This window comes from Podarcis melisellensis (assembly GCF_964234715.1).
Source record: "Podarcis melisellensis genome assembly, chromosome: 1".
Classification (NCBI taxonomy): domain Eukaryota; kingdom Metazoa; phylum Chordata; class Lepidosauria; order Squamata; family Lacertidae; genus Podarcis; species Podarcis melisellensis.
The window spans coordinates 92,606,459-92,631,885 of NC_138528.1; the positions used below are offsets into that span (position 1 = coordinate 92,606,459).

The 25,427-nt window shown below is 46.2% G+C and overlaps 1 protein-coding gene across 4 annotated transcripts; it reads left to right on the plus strand.

Moving 5' to 3' along the window:
* The first annotated feature begins 698 nt into the window (after window positions 1-698).
* C1QL2 (complement C1q like 2) lies at window positions 699-11,325 on the plus strand. 4 transcript variants are annotated; one of them, XM_081921360.1, is made up of 3 exons: window positions 699-782; window positions 2,402-3,229; window positions 9,959-11,325. In XM_081921360.1, exons 1-3 carry the CDS (start codon window positions 765-767, stop codon window positions 10,136-10,138), a joined length of 1,026 nt encoding a protein of 341 aa, XP_081777486.1. In that variant the 5' UTR covers window positions 699-764; the 3' UTR covers window positions 10,139-11,325. The 4 variants fall into 4 exon arrangements, with proteins under 4 accessions (XP_081777486.1, XP_081777488.1, XP_081777489.1 ...); XM_081921362.1 differs by lacking the exon at window positions 699-782 and adding an exon at window positions 1,425-1,590; XM_081921363.1 differs by lacking the exon at window positions 699-782 and adding an exon at window positions 1,635-1,674.
* The last annotated feature ends 14,102 nt before the right edge of the window (window positions 11,326-25,427 follow it).

Here is a 25,427-nt window from a genome sequence, read left to right on the forward strand (position 1 = left end):
TTGCCAAACATTTTGGCTTCCACGGTCATCTGTGTGCACATGTGTTCGTTTGTGCCAGTTACTACTGGGCTGTTTCAGACCTGCATTTTTCACCCAGGAATGACTAGCAAATATAAATGAAGCACCACAGATCTTTAGCTCCAGATCATTCTTTCACTTTGCCAGCCACCAAGTGAGCATGTGCAGAGAAACTGAGGGATGCTCATTTAAGGGTGCAGCTGTGGAAAGTTGTTGACGTACAAACCTGCACACTGCTGGTTCACAGGATACATTTCAATCACATATGAGGTGTGATTTGGTGGTGGTGGGGAAGTCACAGCAAAAAACACCAATAGAGTTGGTAGGAACAGAATATTGTCTTGCTAATTCCACATTCTCAGGCAGGCTCCTTCATAAGTAAATATTCCTAGCCATGTCTTTTCTCCTGCTACCCAGAGACCAAATTCCCAAAGAATCCCACACTTTTTGTGCATCCCAGCTTTGAGTTAGGAACGACTCATGCTGCAATAAATGGGTCCCTCTTCAAGGTGTCCCGGGACCTGTGGGGCTGCCATGGACACTTACTTGAGAATTTACCCCATTAAGTGTGCAACAGAATGAACGTCAACATGCATAGGCTCTGGCTGTTAGCTGTTGAAGCTGAGTGTGGAGAAAGATGCCTAACAAGGAACTGCACAAGTGGCTGGATCTCATGGTTGTTTACCTGGAAGTCAGTGCAAGTTTTGCTCCCAGCAGAGACTGATCTACTCTGCAGAGCAATCCTAATGCCTGTCTGCTCAGAGGTAAGGGAATCCATTGGAATGTAGCCTGAGTTAAGTGTGTGGGGGGTTGTAAGGAGTCCCATTGGATTTCGTTCTACGTAGAGCTCAAGCTCCCTTTCCACCCCTCTCCTCTCTCCTGCCCTCCAGCTTGAAGAAGAGCTCTGCAGCACTCAAAAGCTTGCTGACTGCTTTGTGCCATTTTAGTCGCTTCAGATAAAGGCATTGCCCGGCTCCAATGGCAGGGTCCCCTCGCGCATCAAGTCGCGCCCTTCCTCCATCCATTCGCGGAGGCATCGGGCAAGCAAGTCATAATAAGCAGCAGGACACAGAAAAGCACGCAGAAAAGCAGAAGAAAAAAAAGCAAAGAGGCAGAGTCGCGATAGCCATTTTTTTTGGTGGGGGGCGGGGAGAGAAGGGCAGAAAATAAGAGGCAATAGATTTTTTTTTTTTAAAAAAAAGGTCTGCGAGTACTGAAACTGACTCCGGTAAGAAGGGGCGCGGGAGCAAAAGAAGCCATGCAGCCCATATCTCCTGTTCAACTTAGGGGTCACGTCTAGGAGGAGGGGAAATTCGCCAGGTTTGCAATTTCGTCGCAGCAGGCTCTCTCCCTCTTCCTCTTCGTCTTCGTCTTCTTCTTTCTCTTCCCGGGCTGTTCTCCGAAAAACTTGGTCGCCTGGTGGTGGTCGGTGTGGCCCCTTGGCAAGGACCTTGCCTTCTCTCCCCCTCCCCCCACCACGCAGCTGGCCAGATGTGATCTCTCTCTCTCTCTCCCTCTCTCCCTCCCTCCCTCTCCCCAACAGTTCGCGCGAGGTAAAGGAGGACTCTGGCGGTGAGTGTCTCTCCCTGGACAGACCGCGCGTCTCTTGCTTGCTCATCCGTCAGTGGGGATTGGAGGGAGATTTCCCCTCTGCCGGTATTTGCAGTTTTGGAAAACGGGAACTTCCTTGGTAGAAAGAAACAGGGGGGGGGGGTACCAAATCCTCTGACTCTTTGCTAAGCAGGAGGGGAGCAGGGAGGAGAAGGAGGAAGAGGGACGATGTCCTGGACGCTTGGTGAAGTGGGGGGGGGGGAGGGAGGGAGGGAGGAGGCTCAACACATCGGGGGCGCTCGCTTGTCCACCTGTTTGCGCGACGCCCGCTGAGAGCTGCTGCGCCCGCGTCCCGCCTGCTCGAGGGCAGCGGAGGATGTTCGAGGGAGCGCGCTAGTGAGTGCGCGCCTGTGTTTGTGCGAACGGTCTGTAAACCCCCGAGGGAAGGGGCGAGGGGTGCGGAGGGGGCTGGCTGGATTGCGATGATGTGATCATGATAGGGGCAAGGGAAGGGGTGCTGTAGATTGGGGGGCGGAGGGAAGAAGAGGTCTCCTCTACGTCAGTCTAGTCTAGTCCGGGGTCTCCCTCCCTCCCTCCTTGGCGTCGTCTCTTACTCCTCCTCCTCCTCCTTGTCCTGCTTCCCTCCTGTCTTCGCATCTCAGTGATGCCACCATGAAGGGCATCGGTAGAGGCGGAGGGTGCCCCCGGGAGGGTGCCACCCTGACGGACTGATCGGGACAGGAGGTGGCCTCTCGCTCGCCCGGGGCTGGGGGTTGGTTGGCCGCGACTGACTCGTCTTTCTCCTGCTTCTTCTCTCCCCCCACCCCGGCAGGCAGGCTCGCCGTCGAGAGAAGTCACCATTACTTCGCCCAGCAAGGAAGACCTGTTGGCGCTCGCTGCCCGGCTCTGGCAGAGGAGGAAGCGGCTGGTGGCCGCCGTGGGGATCGCCCTGGCCATGGGCCTCATCCTGCTCATCGCCGTCCCCATCCTGGTGCAGGCGCCGTCCAAGGGCCAGGCGCACTACGAGATGATGGGCACCTGCCGCATGATCTGCGACCCCTACAGCGCCAGTAGCGCTGCCGCCGGACCGTCCAGCCGCCCCGGAGGCACCACGGCCGCCCTCGAAGCCATGCAAGAGCTGAGCGCCAACCCGCCGCCTCCACCGCCGCCCTTCATCCAGGGACCCAAGGGCGACCCCGGCCGTCCAGGCAAGCCGGGGCCGAGGGGACCCCCCGGGGAACCGGGTCCCCCGGGCCCTAGAGGACCCCCAGGCGAGAGGGGCGATTCGGGGAAGCCGGGACTACCGGGGCTGTCGGTGCCCGGCATCGGGGCCCCCGGAACTGCCACGACGGCTGGAGGTGTGGGCTCGGGCATGGGCGGCAGTAGCAGCAGCCCGGCGCCCGGAAGCGAGGTGACGGGAGCGCTGAGCGCTGCTTTCAGCGGCCCCAAGATCGCCTTCTACGTGGGCCTGAAGAGTCCCCACGAGGGCTACGAGGTGCTCAAGTTCGACGACGTGGTGACCAACCTGGGCAACCACTACGACCCCACCACGGGCAAGTTCACCTGCCAGGTGCGCGGTATCTACTTCTTCACCTACCACATCCTCATGCGCGGAGGCGACGGCACCAGCATGTGGGCGGACCTCTGCAAGAACGGGCAGGTGGGTGCTGGGCACGGGCCAGCGGGGAACAGCGGGTCGGGGGACCCTGTCTTCGCGTTGAGGGGATGGGAATCCTTCCTCCGGAGACAGTCTCAGACGCCACCTAGTTAGCTTGGAGGCATGGATGGGTGGGGTGGGGGATAGCTTCTCCGGAGGTGTCAGCTAAAGGAAACGCTGAACTTGGGGACAAGGGGATATTTGGGGCTAGTCCAGATGTGTAACGGCCCGGTTGGCTCTTGGACTGATGGCTGTAGCCTCAAAGATCGAACGACGGGGCGAGCGAGAGAACTTTCCTACGATCCGATCTAAACTCAAAATACATCTCTTTCGCGCGGTCCAGTCAGTGTCGAGATCAAGCGATGTGTTAACAAGCCCTCCAGATATCCCAGCCGGAAAAGGGGCTCCCGATTTTAGTAAGGAAACTCCCCCCCCCACCCTAAAACCTCACTTCGTCGAGGCTCCTAAATTAAAGGATTTGACAAAAGGAGGTTCAAGATCAAGGTATCTCGATGACTGTGCCGCTTGAAGTCAACTGCCGATTCGGGGACTATTCTGGTGGGTGGGTATTTCAATTATAAAATAATCTTATCGCACGCACCCAGAGTGCCCCAGTGGTGCAACTAAGTAATTTAAGACGGGGTGAAGTCTTTTTAGATGGTAATGTGTGTTGTTTTCACTTACCTCAAAATGTGGTAAGAAGTCAGTTCTGCTGCCTTTGGAGACCCTCTTACTCCTGCTGAGAGCAGCCCTGGTCCTCTACCCCAAAGTCCTGCCCTGATGGCACTGAGAATTCCCAATAATTCACCAACTTCCTCCTTGAGACCAAGAGATTTTGACACCTGAGCAGGTGTCAATGACCTCAACACATCTCTAAATGGAACCTCCCCCCCCAAGAGAACTTCCTGTCAAATCTTCACTAATGGGAAGCTCCACAAATGCACAGAAATATGTATTTGGGTATTTGCACAAGAGGAGGGCATTTGGCATAGACAAGTTGAGGGCAGAAGAATACTTAAGGGTCTTCTTTCCTACACCATCTTCACTCCAAATTATCTTCTTCAATGTCTTCCTGAGGGGAGAAAAGGAGATATGTGTGTTGGGTTTTGGTTACAGGCATTGTTATGCAATACAGTTAATACAGTTGATCCCCTTCCTTGCCCTTCCTCCTGCTTAAGATTTCATCCTTGGAGATTGGCATACAGGCTTTCTACTCTTATCATCCTGAACTTCCAATCATCTGAGGGGTGTGTGTGTCTTGCATCATGCATGTCAGGGCCACCATCTGTGAAATCTTACTTCAAAAAGAGGCCTCACAGCCTGGGGACCTCCACTCAAAAGGAGATAGATAGGCTAACATGTGGAGATCTGACAGATTTGAATGGCCGCATGTGAAGTAGAGACATACCCCCTGATTGTATGTATGAATATGGGAGCTTCTCAGGCTGTTGTCTTTGCTGCATCATGGAAACTGTGGCATGTCCTCTCCTCCAGTTGCATGATCAAGGTTGCACAGCTAAGGGAGCATGGCTTGTCACAGCAAGGAGAAACAGTTTTGGATCTTGTAGTAGTTATGCTCACCATGTTTCAGAGATCCAAGAGACTTCAAGCCAATCCATGCTTATTGATTCAGCATGTATGAAATGGTCAAGAACAAGCATCTGGTGTCACCCCAAACATAATGGGATGCATTCAAAGTAGTGCTGAAGAGAACTTGCGAGGGAACTTTCTCCTCTCTCCTCTATTCTCCCGTAAATCTATTCTGGGCTTCCCCCTAACCCTGCAGAGAGTAGATTTGGGGACAGGGCAGGGCACTTGTGAGGGGAAGAGAGGGAGGAAGGTCATTTTATAGTAGCACTAATCCTAGTTGAATATCACCCAGTCCTTTTTCACGGAAGCAGTTCACACATTCAGCTCAGAGTCAGCAAGGGATGGCGCACGAGTTACACTTGCTGTGAGGAGGCTGCTGAAAGTGCCCCACCCTCAGCATGATGTGTAATCCCCATTCTGGCTGTGACATCTAGAGCAGGGATGGGGAACCTGGACCCTCCTGATGCTCTTGAACTCCCGCACCCATCACTCACAGCCAGCATAGTTAATGGTCGGGGTGCCGAGAGTCGTAGTCCAGCAAGATCTGGAAGGAGACAGGTTTCCCATTCTTGATCTAGAAGTACCTACTCCATGGGTTGTCATCTCTATGCTGTGAGTCTCCATGCCTCTTCTCCTGGTTCCTGGCCACTAGTGATGGTGTGGAGACTCACAACACGGCGGTAGCAACCCATTTTATAAGTAGTTCTAAGTCATTACAACCATGATGCAGACCACTCAGAATTTTGGAGAGCACCTCCATTTGGGGGGTAGTTCTTGAAGTACATGGGATGAAGGCAGAGGGAGCACTTCCCCATTGCACGGTCCACTTACCTGTTTTCATAAAAGCATGGGGGATGATTTGGCAAGAATGGGGAAGAGTTGGAATTAGTGAGGCTCATGGATTTCTAAACTGGGCTCTTAACTGGAGCGTTGGTAGAAAGTGTAACTTGCAATCCTACTCCATGCAGGGCATTAACCTGGCCTCTGGTTGATCATGTTGCTGCTGCTTACATGAATGTAGAAAGGGAGGAGAGAGGTGGCAGATGGGTGGAGAGCTAACCAGGTACTTCTGCTGGTGTGTTTGCATTGCGCCTACTTCCCCCTCCCCTCTAATTCCTGGTAAGTGGCAGCAATGTGACTGACTGGAAGTCAGGTGAGCTCTGCTGCCCCACTTTGCTGTCTGCTGCTGCTTCTGCAGGCAAAGCAGATGCTCTGCTCCTGAGCTATGGCCCCCACCCACAGTTGCCACCACCACTGTTAGACAGTGGAGGCATGCTTAGAAGGAGAATTTCAGCTTCAAAATCCTCTCCTCTGCACTCAGAAAGAGATCCTAGGATTGTAAATTTGACCCTCCCATATATAGAGTTGGAGGGGCAGGGAATGAGAGCTCAAGCTAGGACCTTCAGTCTAGGGACTCAATTTATTTTTTAATGGAGGCCTGGTAGATCCTGTCAATCAAAGCTTGCTAAAGCTTTGCGCTGGACACACTGAGATCTCCAATCTGAATCCCTTGGCCTAGGACCCAGATTCTGAGATGGAGTTGAGGAGGCATTATCCATCTAGAAGTGAGGGGAACCCTTCAACTAGGAGATCAACTCCAAGATCTGCCACAACTTGAAAGGGGGACAATCCCAGTGTCACTATGCAGTTTATTTTGTAATAAAAACAGACACCCATTACCTAGGATCTTCAGCAAGAATCCTGGGGTCCCCCTGGAAGCAAAGTCAGCATCTTGACTCCCCAGTGACTCATTTCTGTGGAGAATTCTGTGCTCTATGCTTTCGCCTTTGGCATCTTCTCCCAATCCATGCTCAGCTTGAAGAGCCTAAGTTCTGATATCTCTGGTGCTTCCTGGTTGTCTTTGCCACTTAATACTATGGAGGCTTCTATTCCTAGAAGCATCCTAGTTCTATGGCTCCTCTTCCTCTGTGGACAGGAAATGTTGGCCCATCTGCCAAAACTGAGCAAAAGAGAGGAGGATGTGCTTGCATGATCCAAGAACTACCACAAAAATGTTCACTCGTTATTTACACCTGGTGGGTGCAGCTAGGGTTGGACCTTGGGGTTGAAGCCAAGGATCCCATAGGGCAAGGGACTTCCTAGTGACCACCCACAGAATGGCAGATGATGGATGAAGAGTCTAACATGCTCTGCATCAGGACTTGCATTGGCTTGGGCATGCCAGGACCCACTGGGCCAGACACTGTTCATCACAGCAGCCTTTACTTGCTTTTAAGTTTCAAAAGCATTTTGTAGTCATTGGGTGGGTAGCTGGGCATATTCCCAAGGAAATGTGTTTGCTATCAAGGCTGCAGAAGTAAACCCCATGTTATTCCTGACGTCTTAAAGAGATGGTGTGAGACTATGAAAAGCAGGGTCTAAAATTGCCTGCACCACTGTTTACACTTGCAAGTCCTTTCTATATGTGGGGATAGAAAAGAAGTGGACATTCCTTCCTGCTCAATGGTTTTGCAGGATGGCCCAACTCTGTGGTGGCCATCAGCCTCTGGCCTCAACTCACTTTTGATTTACACACTCCTTTTCTCCAGAACCATGGACAGCTCTCTTGAGCCCTTCAGGATCATTGAGTGACTACACGGCCATGCTAAAACCAATGTGGATTCCGTTCTCAGAATATTAACATTTCTCACTTGCTCCCAACTGCAGTTTCTTCTGTCCACGATCTCATGGATAGGAATTAGTAGGAAGGAAATCGGAAGACTTCATAGATGTGACCAACTCCTGTAGAGAGGCAGGCCTAGGGGAACTTTGCCACCTCTGCATTCTTATGGGTGTAACATTTCTACCCAGGAATTCCTCACGCCCATAATATCCCCTGCTGATTTCTTACTACATTTATAACCTATCTGTCTCCTGTTATGGAACGCAAAGCAGTGTACAAGTAGTTTCCAGATGGTCACCCTGACCAGACTCAGGCCTGGTTAGCTCCAGCCTCTTATGCCTCCAGACCACACCATAGAACTTTTCTGCATTAGACACTTTTCACTTAGTAGGAAATATGATATCTCATTTGGAAAGCAGCAGCTATTTGAGTAAGGCTAGTGCCCGCAGAAGGATGGGCATTCAAGGGTGGAAGCTTTGCTGAGTAGTCACTTGGGCAGGAAGATAAATTACACCAAGGAAAGAAAGTTTTCCTTTGTTGCCACAGAATGGACTGCACCCCTGAGCAAGTGTGAGGTGCAAAAAGGTGGGGAGAGGGATGAAACTTGTGGAAGTGAAACACAAGAGGAAGAGGAGCTTGTGAGGATTTAAAGAAAGGAGGGGAATGCAAAGGAGAGGCCACGAAGAAAGGGAAATGGTCACTAATTCACATAGCGGTGGCAACGCAACATATCAATGTGCTCTGATACATGTTTGAGCATTTGTAAGCCTGGTTTATAACTATGGCAAAAGAGATCAAGACAGTGACTTCACCTTATCAGCACTACATTAAAAGAAACCTTCCTGGGTTATTGCAAAAGAACTTTAAATATTCAGGCCAAGGAAGGAGAATGCCATTGAGCTGTCCTGGGACTTCACCACTGGTCCATTCATCTGTCAGAGGATTATATTGTATTCTCTCTCTCTCTCTCTCTCTCTCTCTCTCTCTCTCTCTCTCTCTGTGTGTGTGTGTGTACATGTAAAGAAATGTGAAGAGATGTATATATGTATATTTTGAGATGGGGCAACCCAGTTGAATGGGCACATTATTATTATTATTATTATTATTATTATTATTATTATTATTATTATTATTATCCCCTTGAGGCTCATTTTACAAAAGGGTGGGGGTATCTTCAAAACAAATAACACATAATGAACATTGTACGACTTTAAGTAGTAATGGCTACGCCCAAGGAATCCTAGGCACTGTCATTTGTTAAGGGTCCTGAGAGTTGTTAGGAGACCCAACCCCTCTTTCCAGGGAACTCATTGTGGCTTTGTGAGGGGGATAGAGGTCTCCTAACAACTTTCAACGTCCTTAACAAACTATGGAAAGCCATGACTGTTTAAAGTGATATGATTGGGTTTAAACTATATTGTGCAGTTGGGGCCTAAATTGAAATGACAGAAAGTGAGGAAAGCAAAAGTATATAGAAGAGAAGGCTAAGGAGAGGTTGAAGAGGAGGAAACCATGAAAGCCTTTATGGATATGGGATGAGAGAGAGAGAGAGAGAGAGAGAGAGAGAGAGAGAGAGCTCTACTGTGGCAACCACAGCATGGAGATGTTTGGCAGTGGAATAAAGTGCCCAAGGAACCTTCATCAATGGAAGTTTTAAGAGACAGGCTGAATGGGCATCTGTCTGTGAGGATTCGAGCGAAAAGAATATTTCTAGTCAAGGAGGTTAAACTATATGTCTTTTACTGTCACATTCAATGTTCTCATTGTATACAACAATGGAGGGAAAGGAAAAAGTAAGGGATACGGTTGGAAAGTACAGATAAGAGACAGTACTGTATAAGGGAAGAGAGGGTAGGAAAGATGATATCTTCACTGTGAAGGGCAAATGGGGAGGGGTCAGAATAGGGTTCATATGAAGGGGTGGTAATAAGTAGGTGTGGCCCTTCTCCCCTGAGAAATTTCACTGGTCCTGGGCACTGCTGTGAATTTCCTTAAACCTGCTTTGATGTTTTACCTGAGGAGGTATTTCCAAATTTGCTTTGATGGGATGTATGCAGCTTTCAGTGTTATTGAAACTGTCTTATGGGCACCCCTTTGACATTCCCCTAGGAGCTTTGCCAATGGAGGACGGAATGCTCACATTTGCTTCAAATCCCACTTTTAGGAGTTGTTTTTGTATGGCACATTGAAGAGAAGGTGAAGATTGTTGGAATTGTAGTAAGATAGCAGGAAGGGGTGCATTTGGCATGAAGGGGAGAGAAAATTATTTTGGCATCTGAGCCTACCTTTCCGCAACGAATCATACACAAGGCATTTTGCAGATAGAAATATTGGTCCAGCTGTTGATCTTGAGCATCGGGAGTGATGCTTGCATGAGAGGGGAAGGGAGTGTGTGAGGAGAGCGTGGGCGGGGGTGGGAAGTGGGTTGAGAAATGCATAGTAGAGAAGGCTTGAGGGCAGACCACGGAAGCTGCAAGGTGCTGAATCCATCTTCCCTTTTGGCATGATGTGCTTTGCAGGTGCGGGCGAGTGCCATTGCTCAGGACGCAGACCAGAATTATGACTACGCCAGCAACAGTGTGGTGCTGCACCTGGACTCTGGGGACGAGGTGTATGTCAAACTGGATGGAGGCAAAGCCCACGGAGGCAACAACAATAAGTACAGCACTTTCTCTGGCTTTCTTTTATACCCCGATTGACAAAGCCAAGTGTACCAAGGTGTGGTCCTTCGCCTCATTCCCCTGCCATGCCTTTCCTGGGGGTCTACTCTTCAGGTCACTTTAAGCTTCATTCTAAACAAACTCTTGCGTTTCATTGATTGAAGTGTGGAAGGGAAGCAGACGGCTTTTCCCTTCCAGCCATTGATGTGTTCTAACTTTTTGTGTGTATCCTGTTGTTCATATTACACTATGAGACGAGCAGGGCTGAAAGCAGTAACTGGTTAATTAGCACCATGAACCAATCCATTCATTTATCACATTTTCTTCTAATGTGGAGTTAAATCCTCACTGTCTCTGGTGAAAAAGGTGTTCCAGTACTGATGGAAACATTGTTGTGCAGTTATCTGCGTAACATCCCAGGATTTTAAGAATTGCCTCTGTTGTTTAATTATGAGACTATGTAGCCTTCATTAAGCAGCCTTGCCTCAGAATCTGTGCTGAGATAGCACAGTACCTGATTTTTTTTTGCCAATCTGTTACATAGAAATAAAACAAAATTGCACCACATGCAAGCCTGTATTGTTGAGCCACCAGTATGATCAATAAATTTCCAGCCCAGCTCTCCATGATCACAGGTGGCTTACAGTCTTGCTGTCGGAAAGCCTATTCCATTGCTGAAAATAAGTCAGGACTCATTCTCCAACTTCTGATGAACAGAGCGGGTGCCTTGCCATTGAGTTAGAGTCTCTCCGTTGATTCAAGAAGCAGTTAAAAACAAGGTGTCCATTGACCCAACAAACTTCTTTAATCAGTGGGTACTGCAGCCATTTGTGTTCTATCTAAAACCAATCAGGCCACTATCTGTATATGAAGGACCCAAGGCAGAAACCACTTATACACAAAGCAGAATGGATGGGCCTTAGCACTTTATTTCTCTTTATGTACAATCATTGCTTTTACTAAACGTCTGGAGAACAGGACAGAATTATTGTGACACTGCATTGGCCGTTCGTTATGCTGCTTTGTATGTAGGGGATTCAGATATAACTGTTTTGATTTATACTCTATAAATATATATTTATTTCTTTATTTCTTTCATCCACCCTTGTGCAATGCAATACTTGTGTGGGTGATGGTATTGAAAAGTTTAATCTCCTGTCTTAAAAGCAAATGAATGAGCAAAAGAAAAAAAAAGAAATAACACATTAAATTATCTTTTTTGACAATGGTTTTCTACTGTGTCTCTCTTCTAATGTTGCCTAAGGGAAGGGAGAACAGCTGGCAGAATGGGAGCGAGAATTAAAAAAAACAACAACTCTTTAGGGTGTGTGTGTTTGTCATTAAAATCCCTTGACCTCTTGGTGTGGACAACCTCCCCTTTCTCTTTGTTGGCAGCACTGCCCAATCTGGATAATAATGAGCAGGCTCATGAAATTCATGAATATAAACCTGGAGTTTGCTGTCCTGGCTTCCTTGAATCAAAGCAAAATGAGGGACCCATTAGCACAGGGGAAGCTTTTTCGGATTCTGGGTAGCTAGTGGTGGCCAGGGCTCAAGGCCCAAGTGGGTGAAGCAACTAATATGAATTTACCTTTGTACAAGCAGGCTAGTTTCTACATTCTCCCAGGCTACCCTCCCTATCCTCCATCCAGGCAAGCAAGGGGACATGGTCAGAGTTCAAGACGCCTTCCATTTAGGCAAAACCTCTTGGAGGTGAAGTAGGACCAGTAAGGGTCATGGTTTGCAGAGTGGGCAGGTGGCCAGGAGTGGAGTGTGGCCTAGGCAGAGTCCGATAGCTAGACAGAACCCACACCTACATTAAGGAATATGGATTATGATGGCCTGGATGCCCTCTGTCCATCCTTCTAGTCTGGAGTACACAATCACAATAATAATATTTGGAAGGGGAAAGGTCCTCCCCCCATTTTAGATAGAGAACCAAACATTAAGCCTGCAATCCTGCACAGACTTTGTTGTTGTTTAGTCCAGCGTTTCCCAACCTTGGGCCTCCAGTTGTTTTTGGACTACAACTCCCATCAACCTTAGCTAGCAAGACCAGTGGTCAGGGATGATGGGAATTGTAGTCCGAAAACAGCTGGAGGCCCAAGGTTGGGAAACACTGGTTTAGTCATTTAGTCGTGTCCAACTCTTCATGACCTACTAGCAAGTAATGCTCATTCATGTCAATGGCACATACTCCTGAGTAGATGCATATACAATTGTGCTTTGTGAACATCTGTTATGTTGCTGTACACATTGGAAAATGAGGCATATTCATTGGCATAAAAATGAAACAAAGGGCCACAATCTTCCAGCATGATCTCTTGTCAGCATTTATTACTGGATTCTAATTTTCAGCTGATCTTGTTTTGCCCAAAAAGAAGCAGTGATAACTAGCCTATTCAACAAATATAAGTTTTGATGTGGAATTTATTGCTACTTAATTACATATTATTTTCTTTTTAAAAGTCGGGCGTATAAACCTATTGCATGCAGTTTTGTTCTTGCAGGGTAGTGTGGAGAATGGAGCCGAGGCATCTGTTCATGTACACATTCAAAGGAAGTGGGAAAAGAAATGAAATAGAAGCTGACATTGGGTGACAGGCTTCATTGAAAGAGGGATGTGTGAAGAAAGAGTCCAGAACAAAAAAACAGAGGGGCGGGGGAATCTCTCATTACAAACAGGTGCTAGGAAATCTATCTATCATCTATCTATATCATCTATCATCTATCTACAGTATCTCTAATTTCCTTTCCTCCAAACACAGTTCTTAGGAGAACCCTATTCCCTTCACAGAGCTACAGTTCCCAGAGTTCCCTGGGAAGAGGGTTACTTGTTCAAGTACAATGGAAGTTGTAGCTCTGTGATGAGAATTGGGGTCTCCTAATATCTCTTAACATCCTTGACAAACTCCAGTTCCCAGGATTCTTTGGAGGAAGCTGTGACTGTTTAACAAGGTGTGGTGTTGCTTTAAATGTATTCTGCAGATGGGGCTAACATGGCACTTCCATTGCTTTTGTGTCCCATAATGCCCCTGTGAAAACTGAAAAGGCCTGGCTTAATGATGTCTGCAGGAATGGCCTCCATTATCATCTGGAGACAAGGGCTTAGTGCCATGATACTCAGAAACATCCATTTCCTCCCATATAAAAAGTTATTTTCCACAGAAAGAGGTATATAATTTGAAAGATCATAAATTGCACATTAGTTGGTCCTAAGAAATGTATGACTTTTCTTGTGAATTTTGTTCTAATATATGTTTCTGCAAAAGAGAATGGGGTGGGAATAAAGCCTTAGCCTGCCCTGATTTGCTATCCAGGCTTGGGACCTCTTGGATAAGCCCTTTAAAAAATATGTCAAGTGGCAATAAGGCTCCCTGTTTCCCTTGCATCAATGCCCCATCATTTTGTGGATTTTCCCCTTGTGGAATCTTTACTATTTCTGGAGTGTGCATTTGGATTTATGTTTGAAAACAGCCAGCACAATCCTTTGCACTGAGGCTATTCCCACACATATCTATTAACCGGGGACAGAATATCATACTTCTGGAACCCAGCCGAGGATTGGATTAATATTGCCCTAAGAAATGTGGAAAGGATGCCTCAAAAGCATGCTTTTGTCACTAGCAATTATCTAGGGTTTTGGTTGTTTTTTTTGTAACATCCTGGCAGAAAATGATAACACAACAATAGTCAATTGCCTTGCCATAAGGAGCCAGCCACCAAGATATTACAGCCAGTGCCGCTATTCTATAGCAGGGTGCAAAAGTGGTGTGTTCCCCCCTCCTCTGGGTCAGGTTTGGCAGGTGAGTGGGATGTCACAATGGATCGGACATCACAATGATGTCAGGTGGCCCCCCTTTTTTGCTGGCAAGATTTGAAATTAAGCCACGAGGACAAAGGCACACACCACCAAGCACTGATGATCAGCTGATGGTTCAGTCTTGAGAAGCCCCTTGCACAGCACTCTGCAAAGCCCAACAGTTGCAACACTCCACAGTCAGCTTAGGTTTTGCAGAGGCCTGTGCTCACTGGCAGTGCCTCCAAACCCCTTTTGGCCAAGCCGGTACTTTACCATACTACGCAAGGCAAGTGGGCATCACTAGACCAAAATGGCACTACGGGCCAAACAGGGAGGCTTGGTAGGCTTAATTCTGCCCATGTGTTGGAGGTCCACATGCGTACCCAGTGTGAGCTCTATTACATCTGTTGCTGCAGCTAATAGCACTGCTGTTCCAATGCTTACCTGCCCTCCCTCCTATGTTCATTAATACTGTCCAGAGCATGTCAGTGGAGGGAGATGAGTCAGAAATGGGGAGGGGAGCTTAACCCTGACAAACGCCCTCTAGTGCCTTGTGCTAAGGGCAATGTGAGTCAGTTCAGAGCCATTTTGCCATTTTATTTTGCTGCATGGGGCATTTAAGGCCAATCAAGTAGTGCAGGGCAGCTTTTCCGAGTCACTAAGTGAGGGAGCTACATCTAGTTACTATGCGCAAACTACAGTTTGTACTGTGGCCATTAAAGCAGCTTCATTGTATCCGGCAGATCGGTTGAAGCTCCTGTTTGCTGTTCTGAAGCTTTAAAATTCAACATTCCAGAACATTAAAAATGGAAGCATGAGAGCGTTACCTTTGTCCTGATTCTGATGTGGGAAAGCACATAAACATTGGCAATTTGTAACTTCAGATGTTACATATCAAAGTTCGAACAGCTGTGAAAACCATCCAGCCTGAATTCTGTTGAATGGAATTCCGAATCCATGTCAGCCTTCGCGCCACTCAGCAATGAGTTCTTTCACCCAAACATATCCTGATATGGGAAAGAAGTCTGAATTCCCAGCTATCACTTATATGTCTGAGTAAAAATAAATAAATCGTTGTGTGAGGATGGTGCATTCCATTAACAGAATTTCCCTCCTTCAGGTTGTGAATCTCTTCCACACTTTAGCGATTGGAGTAAATTATGGGGCTTGGTTCTCCACGAAAGTCTTGCACTGCGGAGTCCCACTAGCTATGCAGCACCTGAAGAACTTCTTTTTATTTTTTGCTTTGATCCCATTTTGCCAGGGCTTCTTCCTTCTTCCACTCATGATCAATGCCAGTTGACTAGGACGGGGCAAATGCATAACTCATTGGTGGCCACTGCTGGCTCCAGGTTTTTCTTGGGTGGGGGGCTGTTGAGCAGAATGCCCACAGTGGGCCTCCATTTCCTTCCTGCTCTTGCCACTGTTGCTGTGTCCCCCTGGCCAAACTGTATGGCTCCTGGAGAGGGAGAGACCTGAGCAAAGGCAAAATTCTAGAATTGTAGAGTTGGAAGGGAATCTGAGAGCCATCAAGTCCAATGCCCTGCAATGCAGGGATCTTTTGGCTAAAGCAGGGCTTGAACCCATGACCCTGAGATTAAAAGCCTTATGCCTTACCAGCTGTTCTTTCTTCTGCCTCTGCTTGCTCCTGTTCTGCTTGTTCCTGTCACTTGCTACAGAAAGCGAAAGAAGCCACAGGACAGGGCCAGGAGGCTCTTGGAGTGTGAGTAGATCCTCTTCTGTAGTGTGAGCCTCAACAAGTGCCCAGTGGTGCTGATACCTGGTGCCAAGCCTGTAGCTGACCGGAAGGGCAAACATGTTATTTGCCAGAATACGGATCAAGACCTGGACTCAAGGTGCCTAGCAAGGAATCAAGCGATGCTTTTAATGAGAGGCTGGAGAGCTGTAGCTCGGGAAAGATGTCCAACAGTGTGATCACATGGAAGAGAGACCCAGACTGTGGAACAGGGAGCGAGTCAGTATGTACACACATAAGGTTTTGAAAGATCCTTACACAAGATTCTTCCATAGGGATGGAGGGAAGATATTCTCCTGCCATTGGCTGCATACGTCCACACTGTGTGTGCATATTCCTTTATTAGAGCAGAGAAGTGCAGGTGGTTTAAAGGACAGATTGCTGCTTGTACAGTGTACATATGCTTCCCCCTCTATTAAACAGGTATCACAGGTTTTTTGTATTGTTTCCAAACCCACAAGACCTGTTTGGTTAGAGAGGAGACAATGAAACAAAATAAATATGTTTGTACACCCTGCCAAAAAGCCCCACAAACAAACAAACAAACAAACAAACAAAACACCCCCAAACCCTGTCCCAGACCATCTTCAACTCCATTAGAAGTGTGAAAAATGGGAAAACACCTTGAAGAGACTGACCAGGATATATTTTGATTTAACACTCAAGTGGAATGTGTAGAGAAATGCTCAGCAACACAAGACATTTCCGGGTTCATTCAAGTTTTTGTTTCATTCCCGCAGCAAGGCTGGCCATTTCCACAAATGGGAAACTGATGCTGCGAGCAATTTGTTCAAGGATGCTCAGTGAGTTTTTCCACTGCTGAGCAGAAAATTGAATTCATAACTCCTGTGTAGAAAAAAACCCCTAACACTCCGTTTGGAGGGCTGCAATGCATTTGGGGTCAAGCACACATGGCAAAAACACGTAGAGAATATGGAACCAGTTATATTTCCTTGCAGAGTCTGCCCCCAGCTATCCAGAGAGTTGCACATGGGTATTTACTTGGTCAAGTTTGCAAACTTTACAAATTTCCTTATGCATGTGGGGATTTTCTACTGCTCCTAGAGTCGCACACTTGAATCCCAAATACTTGGGTATTGTACCATCAAATCCACTACTAAGTGAGAGAAGAATTGGTTTCTGATCCCCACCGGGCTTGACTGCTCTGTCTAATGGAATTGTGTTGTTGATAGATTTTTCTTTTCCTAAGAGAGTTTGGGGGTTGTTTAAATTGCTTGGCTTTGGCCCTCACAATTGATGTGACTTCCTTATGGACCTGGTATGCAAATGGGGAATTCTCTCTCTCTGTGTGTGTGTCTCTGACACACACACACACACACACACACACACACACACACACACACACACTGCACTCCACTCCACAGATCTCTTCCTCCAAGGGAAAATGGGTATGTTCCTGACCACTCATAGGATGTGCCGACGACACGCTTAGCAATCTCAGGTATCCCCAGAATATGGTTGGAAACCAAGGTTTGAGAGACCCCAAATGAAGCGTAATTGCTATGGATGCGCAATCCCCACCAGGTTTCTAATCCTTTCTGACTTATTCCTCTCCTCCTTGTGACAAGATGGAGCTTAGGCACAAAGCCCTCAGTTTAAATTTCAAAAAATTAAAATTGACATGCGGCAGCATTACCGGGGAGCCGGGAGGAATTCTAAGGAGGCGCTTTGCGCGTTGCTTTATCCTTTTGCATTAAGGAGCAATTTGTACTTCTAACAAAAGACCCAACCATTCCCCCTTGGCAAAAGGGCAATGAAGATACCTTGCAAGGGAATTGCTGTTCACAATACTTAAACAAATTTGAATCTTAGATTCTCAAATCTGTATTCCCCTGTGGAGCCTGTGCCTTGCAATTCAAATGCATGGCTGGCGGTGAGTGCCTGCCAAGGTGTCAGCGGTTAAGCAGATGATGGATTGATGAGGCAATGGGAAGACACAGGCTCGCGATGGCACTCTGCCCCGACAGTGATCTATGTATCTGCACATTATCAATGTCAGAAGGAGGCTTGAACCACCTTCGCCAGACGTCTCATTTTCAGCTTATCGCCCATGTACTAATTATCAGGCTGGCTTACACCCCAGGAAAGAAGCAAAAATGCTTATTGCCACTCCGGCAACAGTTTACACAATCAATCCTTTGGTTCCTTGTTGCTTTCCTCCTTTCTCTGCAGGAGCCCTTTGCAATCTCATCAGGAACAAGGAGGTAGGTGGCTCTTTCTCAACACCTGCGAAAGTGGCAATTGCAAGCAAGACCTATATTTTGTACTTGCTCTCCCTTTGAAGGTGGTGGTGCAAACAGATGGTGGAGACAACTGGGGTGCTTGGAGACGACTGGGGGAGAACAAGAGGAGTGAATTATGTAGCACTCAGAAGATTTCCCCTTTCCCGTGTCTGTGTCTATTCAGAAATCAGTGCCCCCAAAGAAACCTGCTTTGGGGTTCTGATCCTTTGAAAGATATTGCTTGCTCATTTCCAAATTGAAACCATGATAGCTGAGTCTCAGGTCTCAAAATTCTGCTCAGTTGTGAAGAACACGACATACAATCCACGTAACTTGCCCTGCAGACAATATTTCTCAGGCAGCTAATTAGAATTCTGCCTGAAAATGGAAGCATTGCCCAGTCCAGATATTTCCTACTTACAATTCTGTGTTGTAAAATAGATCAATGAGATCTAATCCTGAATGATGAAAAGGCCAATGTTTGGGGTGAAACTTCCAGAGTGTGTTAGGGCCCCACCAGATGTCATTTTTATTGCTCGTTCATGATGATTTGGGCTCATGAATGTGGTTCTGCGTGATCTTGCTTTCAATACCCTTTGTGCCAGCAAACGTTTGGGGGGTTCCTATACTGCTGAAATCTGTAACTTCCTGCTGAAATCCTGTAACTTTGCCTAGCACAAATGCTCAAGCTTTTTTTGTTTGTTTGTCCCAGTTTTGTTGTGCTACAGAGCAAGGATACCCCTCCAGGTGTCAATAATGCAGTAACAATGAGGAAGCACCACAGAACATCTAATAATGTGAAATGATGTGTGGATGGTCTTTTATGAATCCCCCACTAATGCACTATTATTGCATGAATGACATGTTGCAGAAGGCACCCACAAGACAACAATAACATCCCAGTCCAGAGGGGCCCATAGCCTGTTGGGCAGCAAAAAGAATGGAAAATCTGGTGGCACTCTGACGTTTGACGGCTTTATTATGGCACAAGCTCAAGTCCACTTCATCAGAGGCAAGAAGATCATCACTCATGCATCTGATGAAGTGGACTCGAGTCCATGAAAATTCATGTCACAATAAAGCTGTTAGTCTTCAAAATGCCACAGATCTCTTTATTATTTTGAGTGCAGCTCAGGGGAGGACATGCTTCGTAAACCCCATTGAAATGGATGGGTCAAATTCATACAGGGACTGCAGACTTTCATATGTGGGTATCTTCTAATGATTGCCCTCCATACGCCATTCACTGATGAGATACCCGTTTTTCTGCCAGCTAGAGAAGTATTGCCAAATTGTGGGATTACATTTTGAGTTCATGGGCATGGAAATATTGTAATCATACCACATTCTGGGACAGGTTCTATTTCGTTCTGATCAGTATGCCACATTCCTTCCTTTCTTGCGGTCCTGTAGGTACAGAGGGCATATTCTCCAACATTTGGCAGTCAGTGTTTTTTGTTTTTTTTTAAAATCTGCTTTCTAGCTTCAGGTTAAGCAAACAAAGGGTTCACAGTATGCGAGCAAAAAAAAAAGGCAAAGAAAAAGGCAAAGAAGCAAAGTCACTTCCACAGTGCTGTTGGAATGGGCCCCAAGGAATTTCTGAAATAGTAACTTCAAAAGGTAAGTTCTGCCCAGGAAGTGCATTCTTGCATTTAGATTACTTAGATTTGTGCTTTTTAAAAAAAATCATGACAAAATTTCTCACTCTGCAAAGAGTAACATTTTGGAACTTGAAAAATTCTTTCCATGCTTGTGACATTGTGTGACCCTGTATGTATGTGTGTGTGTATATCTATCTATCTATCTATCTATCTATCTATCTATCTATCTATCTATCTATATCTATATCTATCTATCTATCATCTATCTATCTATCTATCTATCTATCTATCTATCATCTATATTCATATATATGTGTGTGTGTAAGAAAAAGGAAAACATTTCACAAATCATTCAACAACAGTTCTAACGTTTTAAAACCTCAACTTCCCTCTCCCCCTCTCTGCGGTTCTTTAAAATTATTTTCATCTCCCCCTGCAGTTCCAATTTATCTTCATTTATTCTTTTATTCCTCTGTTATTATATATGTTTTGGAAACCGCAAGTTTTTGCAACAGTCCTGCTAATGTTTTAATCTGTTTGTGATTTGTTTGTAAATATTGAAAAAACCATTTCCATCCCTTAATAAAAAGTTTGTTGTCTTCCGGTAAGTTTCGCCATTTCTGCATTAATTTCTGTATCCATTCTTCTCTCGCCGGAACTTATTTCTCTCTCCATTTTGGGGCAAATATCATTCTTGCGTCGTGTGATCCTGTTCTGCAGTATTGTGCTGTCTAAAGACACTTTGCATGTAAGTGCTGGTGTTGAGTTCAGAATGAGTGCCTCCCTCAAGCCTGCATCTATTTTCTTTTACTTAAATATTAAATACACTTATACAGCACTTAATTATTCACACTTCCAGGCAGTGTGCACATAGGCCAGAGACAGTCACGTGTAGCAGGTCTATGATGTGCGGCTAATAAAATGCAGAAGACGATGCACAGTGTGGTCTCAGACAGTCCATATAATATGCATTCTAATTTGCACTGAGAATATGCACTGACAATATGGGGGTACCTTTCATGAACTTTTGCAGCAGTGGAGAACCCCACTTTACAAAATTGTTCATCTTGTGCTGGCACCCACAACACTTTTATCAATATATGAGTATTGGCACCTCGTTCCCTCCCCGCAAAAAGCAGTGCGTAGGGTTGGGGACATACTGAGCAGTGGCATAGCGTGGGTTGTCAGCACCCGGGGCAAGGCAAGTAATTTGTGCCCCCTAACCCGTGGATTTGCGCCCCCTAACCCTACCCCCCAGATGTTGTGCCCGGTGCAGCCGGCCCCCCTGCACCCCCACGCTATGCCACTGATACTGAGAAAACATGTCTCTGTTTAACTGCTACAATTGGACTATGAAATGGACCAGGACACAACCCTCGAGGGGGTGATCCATGTACAACCACTGCTCCCATGTACTCACCCTCATCTCAATATTGGTCATTTCACTTGCTGTGAAAGGTAAAGGTACCCCTGCCCGTATGGGCCAGTCGTGTCCGACTCTAGGGTTGTGCGCCCATCTCACTTAAGAGGCCGGGGGCCAGCGCTGTCCGAAGACACTTCCGGGTCACGTGGCCAGCGTGACGAATCTGCTCTGGCGAGCCAGCACCAGCGCAGCACATGGAAACACCATTTACCTTCCCGCTGTAAAGCGGTACCTATTACGTATCTATTTGCACTTAAGAGTGCATTCGAACTGCTAGGTGGGCAGGAGCTGGGACCGAAAGACGGGAGCTCACCCTGCCACGGGGATTCGAACCGCCAACCATGCGATTGGCAAGTCCTAGGCACTGAGGTTTTACCCACAGCGCCACCACAGCGCCACCCACTGTGAAAGGTACCGGTATTTTAATTCTAGGCATCGGAACGGTTTTCTCCCTGCTGGTGTGGGCTCTTCTCTGTAGCTTCTTCCTCTTATTGGTTAATTGAGCCCTAATCCCACATGTGCTTCCTTTGAGATATCTGGCACATCTACTTTGTTGAGAAAGAGAAAAGATGTGTGCTGAGAGAGACAGTCCTATTTTTCTCTTTTAGCCTCTAGAGAAACACACTGTGGTCTTTATGCTTAATAGTTTTACACAAGTGCATTGATCCAATCTCTGCTCAAATGTTGAAGTTATTTTTGAATCTTGCTTTGGACACTTTTCTTGGCAATTTCGTGCCTGTTTATCTCTCCCCACCCCCTTCCCCTTTACATTGGTGGGCTCCTGGGATGGGTTTAATCTGTGATGTGAACTATAATGAAGAACAACTGAAAGATTTTTGTTTCCGGCGAGGTGTTGCTGTAGAATTCCCTCTGCCTCCTGTTTGCCTCACAGAATACTTAGATTAAAACACTTTCTTGGCCACTATTGATGTCTTCAGAGCAAACGGAAAACAGCGTGCAGACGTATTTTATCACTAGCTGAGCCCAGTTTTAGCAATTTTTGTTGTAGCAACAAAAAACAATTGCTTATTGTTAGCACTTCTATTAGTGGCCCTGCCATTTGTCAAGGTGAGGCGGCTTTCTTAGTTCAAGAATTGGATGCAGGAGGGTGGAGAGGGAAATAGCCTTGCTGGCATCTTTGGAATCACAAGCCTTTGTTTTCATATCTGTAAAATGGGATTCTGTTGGAATGTCACATGCTCAGTCCCTCAGAAAAGGGAGGAGGTTGAAAATTAACCTCTATGGGAGGTTCTTTAGATCAGGAGTTTCCAAACTGTTGTTCATAAGCTACATCCAGGTGGTCCCCTGTGAGCCTGTGTATTTCTGGTTGAAACCGGGAGAGGGCAGATCCATCGCATTACAAATGCATATTGATTTTTAATAGCTTCTTTTATTTCTCATACTGTATTTTGTTGTGTTACAACTTGAATTCTACAGAATTCAGACTGTAGTACCCAAAATCACAATATATAAGTTATAAAAGAAGCAACAAAAATACATTAAAAAATAAAGCTAAAATACAGCATCTAGCACATTACGATTGCTGCAGAGCAGGCAGAAAAATCATTATGTTCTCTGACAAGCCCTTTAGCGATTTTCAAGTGGTCCATGTGGAGGAAAGGTAGGAAACCACTGTTTAAGAGATACCAGCACCACCTCCATAGCCCAAGGAAGTCTACCCTCTCTCAGGGAGGCACTGGCAATCTGGTCAAAAGCCTACTGAAGTGTAGGTGGGTTCCCACGAGGCAAGACACAGTGATTACAGCAAGAACCTTTATTGAACTACATAACTGGGAATCGGGGCAAAGCAACTGCTTATATACATTCCTGAAAGCCTGGGCCACTGCCACTTCCAACGTGATTGGCTGTCTAAACTTCCAAGCTGCGAATCATGACTCAGAGTTCAAGGGCCAATGGCAGAGGCCCAAATCCTGAAATGTTCTGTGATTGGACATCATCAGGAGCTCAGAATCCTTAGTCCAGACTCAAGCTCAGGCAAACACAGACTACTGATTACATAACACCTACAAAACTCCATTGGGCTGGACCAGCCATGATGGCTAAGGTTCCCAGTAGAGAACCCTCAGTGAGTCACCAGATGCTACAATGTGATTTCTTTGGTACACTCTGCTCTGTTGACATTCCTCCGGCTGGCCCCAGTTGAAATGTTCTGCTTTATACTGTATGGTACATGCATGTTACTCTAAAGGTACTTACACTGGACAAAGCCTGGCTACACTTGACCATGGGTGCTATTACTGCTTTATAGAATGCAGCTCCCCAATGGACAAAGTGTCCCCCCTCCCACCGCATAGGGGTCCACTCTACTGTGATGCTGCGGAGCTCTTGGAAACATGTGCATCAAACAGGAGATTAGCAGACAACTCATTAGACAGACTGTGTGAGGCCGACTCGGCTTGTGTGTGAACATTAGAAGAGCGTTAGTGCTTTTTCAAGTCGAGAGATTGCTGTGGCCCTTTTCGTGTGCAATTAATATGCAAAAACCCCATTGATTCCAAAGCCACCGTAACCGACAAAGCAGAGCATTCTTATTGCATATTGACAGCATACACTGTTATGTCTCCCCCAAGATGCTGCTGTGAATAGTAAAAATGCCACACTAATCCCAGTTAAACCTTCTGAGGTTGAGAGAGTCACATTGCTACATTACTTTTCTAATAACAGTAATAAGAGAAAACTCTTCATTCTCAGGCAACAACTACAAACCAGTAGAGTCTTGTACCTATAGAACCTATATACAGTGTTCCTGGTGGCGCTGGCAATGGATTGATTTGCATTTTGATCCTGAATGGCTTGCTTCTGAAAGTAATGAAATGCAAACTTCCCAAAGCACGCAAACACCTGTATCTATATCTATATATTTGTAAACAATTTGCACATCCAATATCCAGCTTTTTATACTACCTTAGCTCCCGTGTCTCTTCAAGTATACGAGAACACAAAACAAACATGCTGCATTGGGCCAATGGCTCATCTAGTCCAGCATCCTTATCTCACAATGGCTGAACAGATGACTGTGGGAAGCCTGCAAAGCTGGACATGAGCACAAGAGCACTCTGCACACTGATGATTCCCAGCAACTGGTCTTCAGAGGCATAATGCTTCTGACAGCAGAGATGGAGCATAGCCATCATGGCTAATAGCCTTTGATTGCCTTGTCCTTTGTAAATTTATCTAATCCTCTTTCAAAGTCAAGTTCCTTGCCATCACTTCCTCCTGTGGGAATGAGTTCCACAGTTTAACTATGTGATGAAGAAGTACTTTCTTTTATCTGCCCTGAATTTTCAAACTTTCAGCTTTATTGAGTGTCCATGAGTTCTAACGTTAGGAAAGAGAGAAGTAAACTTTTCTTCAGTTAGCTAGCAGCCTGTTCACCAAATGTTTAACACAGACCCTCCAAGTGTCCCTATTTTCTAGGGACGCCCCTGATTTAGAGAAGTCACCCCAGTTTATGATTTGATCCTGAAATGTCCCACTTTTCCTTAGTTGTCCCTATTTTCATTAGAGAAATGTTGGAGGGTATGGAGTTATTCCACTCCCAAGATGTCTAAAGGCAATTCTGTATGGGGTAGTTTTTTTTTTTTAAAAAAAGTTTAATCTTTTATATATGTTGGAAGCTGCCCAGAGTGGCTGGGGCAACCCAGTAAGATGTGTGGGATATAAATAGTAAAATTATCATTATGGAATGGGATGTTCCTATTTTCATCGGAGAAATATTGGAGGGTATGCTAGCACTTAAACACATTGGGCCTGGTTAGCACATGGCTCTCTTGAACATGATGAGGTTGTCAGCATCGCTCTTGAGCCAGTGCCACCAACTGGACTCATCCACTTCAGCCCCGACTGGGCTAGGTGAGCAGGGTAGCACTTCCAAAGACCTTCTGCACAGGAACAGGTCAAAGTTCTGTGGACTCACAGCTTAGAGTTGTGAGCACCGGATTCACTCCAACAAGAAGACAGTCGTCACACAGCAGAGTATAGCAGAGCATAAACGACTCGGAGAGCAGCTCTGGAGAATATCTTCTTTATTCTATCTACAACTATAATACACATCTATATACAGAGCTAAATGAGGTCTAAACGAAAAGCTGAACTGCACTGAGTGTCTGCAGCTGCTCTTAGCAGCAACCTTATCTATACACACGATCTCTCTCTAACACTCAGTCTCTATCTCCGACACTTTGATGTGAGGCTGGAGCGGAATAAGTAGAGAGTAGAAACCGCCCCCTCCTCTCTGGAGAATCAGCAGAGCACATTAGCAGATTCTTGGATATGGGAGGGGTGAAATCTCCTCAGAGGTTCCCATTAATGTCAATGAAAGCACACAGGAATGGACTCTTTCCATGGAAATGCAGAATGTTTCACATGTGAGAAAAGCAGGAGTCCTACTGGCCAGAACACACCAATGGATTGGGTCATTTATGCAACGAGAGCAACAGATTGCTTTAAATTAAGACTTGAGTAGAATTGACCACCTATATA

Excerpts from the sequence above, each read along its gene's own strand:
- C1QL2 (XM_081921360.1), top strand. Across the intron at positions 3,230-9,958 it reads ACCTCTGCAAGAACGGGCAG|GTGCGGGCGAGTGCCATTGC; the intron begins GTGGGTGCTGGG and ends TGTGCTTTGCAG.